Source organism: Solanum pennellii, chromosome 3 (genome assembly GCF_001406875.1).
Source record: "Solanum pennellii chromosome 3, SPENNV200".
NCBI lineage: Eukaryota > Viridiplantae > Streptophyta > Magnoliopsida > Solanales > Solanaceae > Solanum > Solanum pennellii.
This window is the reverse complement of record NC_028639.1, coordinates 60,139,053-60,141,715: the sequence shown is the minus strand read 5'-3', so window position 1 is coordinate 60,141,715 and position 2,663 is coordinate 60,139,053. Positions and strand designations below refer to the sequence as shown.

At 30.4% G+C, this 2,663-nt stretch overlaps 1 protein-coding gene across 1 annotated transcript; it reads left to right on the top strand.

Annotated features, from left to right (window-relative positions):
• Positions 1-492: 492 nt before the first annotated feature.
• Positions 493-1,889, top strand: LOC107013530. The gene is made up of 5 exons (XM_027915624.1): positions 493-651; positions 735-761; positions 846-956; positions 1,351-1,441; positions 1,525-1,889. The coding sequence occupies exons 1-5, from the start codon at positions 493-495 to the stop codon at positions 1,887-1,889; spliced, it is 753 nt and encodes a 250-aa protein (XP_027771425.1).
• The last annotated feature ends 774 nt before the right edge of the window (positions 1,890-2,663 follow it).

Genomic DNA, 2,663 nt, shown 5'->3' with positions numbered 1-2,663 from the left:
AATTGGAAGATTTTTGGAAAGAAGATGACCGTTTAAAAATCGGGATCTTGTACTTTATTTCTTCTTTTCTGACTGCATCAGACCCTTCAAAAACAACAATTTCAAAATTGTATTTTGATTTGGTCGAGTCTGGACAGTATGCCACATTCCCTTGGGCAAATGAGTGTTTTAATTTAACACTCAAAGCATGCAGTCAAAAATTTTAAAAAAATCCATCGTCATTCAAATTCAGCCAGTTCCACATAGCATTGCGGATATGGTTTTATGAGTGTTGTCATCCATTTGACAACACAATTGCTATACGTGTTTCAAATCGCACACCGCGAATCCTGAACTGGAAGACACCTAATGACGTCATTTATTTTGATGATTTGAAGAAAACAATTTTCAGAACACATGGCAATCAGGTATTTTTCAGAGAATGTTTTTAGATTCATTATAAATCAATATACATTCTAATTTTTTTATTTGCTGCAGCATAAATTCAGAAATATGGTTTTTTCTGAAGAAGAGTTAAATCTCATGGACGAAACCATTTTAAATCAGTCCAGCAGCCACCATGATTTGAAAGATCACAGATCATCGAAAAATCGTGCCGTTGATAGTGAACATAAAGTTGAAGAATTGAAAGCTGATATTGCAGAGGTACAAGTACAAATTTCAAATTAAAATAATTTTTTTAAAATTACAATATACATATCAAAAACTTATTTTTTTTAAATTAACAGTTTAAGGCAGAGTTGAAAGAACTCAAATTCACTGTAAGTTCCAATATATTTTTAAAGAATTAATATAATTACCTTATAATTTATTTTATTTTTAATTTTTTTTTGTACAACGATAAGGTTGACAAGCACATGGCTGATATCAAGAGTTATGTCGATAACTCGACCAAACTGATAATTAAAGAGATTCGATTGTCAAAAGGAGAACAAATACCAGAAGAACAACCAGAGGTATACATATATGTATATTTTGTGTATGAATATTGTTTGATAACTATATAAATTGATGTTTTTATACTAGTTATTTATTTATTTATTATCACTGTTTTAACTATTAAATGAACAAATATAAAAACACATCATACATATATATGTGAATTATGTATATATATTGTATCTAATATGTATGAAATGGGTATATATTCATCATTTATATATAAATGTTTTGTATTAATCATGTATGAAATTTGTATTTTGAAAATACGTATGATTAATGAAAAAATGATGTATTAAACATATATGCAAGTTTTTTTTATTTGCAATCTATTAATATTTATTTCTTACAAATAATTTAGAATACATTAATATCTGAAAAAATTTCATATTATCTGAAAATTATTTTCAGGACAACGCCAATCAACATGCTGCACAATCTGATCCAACAGCTATGCCTACAGTTTCAATTGGACAACACGTCCAAATGTCAAACACAGCTGGTACGATATATTCATTTTTATCACATATATGTAAATTTAAGAAATTATTTTTATATAACTATTTATTTTTTATGTACATGAAGCTCAAAAGTCAACTGATGATTGTTTCAACGTTGACGCACCTACAACGTCAACATCAAAACCACCAAAGTTGGACGATTATCCTGATTTTACTATGACACAAATCATCGCACTTGATCCAATTCTTAATGCTACCACGACTCCAAATGTGCAAACAAGACATAAGAATCTAGGAAAATACGATTCTTCTCCTTATATCAGAATGTCGGAAGGGGAAAGCAGTTCAAATAGAGTACCTATATTCTTTCAAATCAAACATCCATTCCAAAATCACAATGGGTTTGATGTTCCAGATGACATGATTGAGGAGTTCAATAAATGGGTTTTTAAAGATGTGTCAAGCAGGCGTGGCAGATATAAACGCTGATGAACAAAATTATTTTATGTAATTTCACAAATCAAAAATTCATATAATACTTATCTAAATATATACAGGAAAGCAGCATATTCCAAGGTTAAAAATACATTTCATTCTCAAATGGACATTGGCGCTGTCAAAATCGGAGAAAAGGAATTTTTTCCACATAATGAGTCAACCGGGCAGACCTTGGGAGGACGGAGTAAGACATTTTTTGACTTACTTATTATGATTTTAATTTGTAGTGATATACATATGACTATTGTTTTGTATGAATTATGTGTGAATTGTGTATGAAACATCTGGATATATTTGTAATGTATACTTTAAGTATGAGGTATCAACTGTATTATTTTTTTATTGTTTTTTTTAAACAGCATATTAATACAATAATGTATTATCTCCGAAAGAAGGAAAAATACTCTCAGACAGTCACTTCTTACAGTACTGTTGATTGTTGATTTATGGCGTGGATTGATAACATTGAGAAACAGTGGAGACAGTCAGAATGTGACATGAGATGCATTTCACCGGACCATGATGTTGGACATGCATTAGAGGATTTAAGATGCTTGCTAACATTCCTTGGGATAGGGTTGACGAAGTAATCATCCCAGTCAACATCAGCGACAAATTCCATTGGTTCCTTGTTGTATTCCGGATCAAACGTAGATGTCTATATGTCTATGATTCGATGATGGGAGGATCTGTTCACTCTAGAAAAGTTAAAGAAGCTGTTGATAAACTTGCAACCATGATTCCATTATTTCTGACGAGAACAAG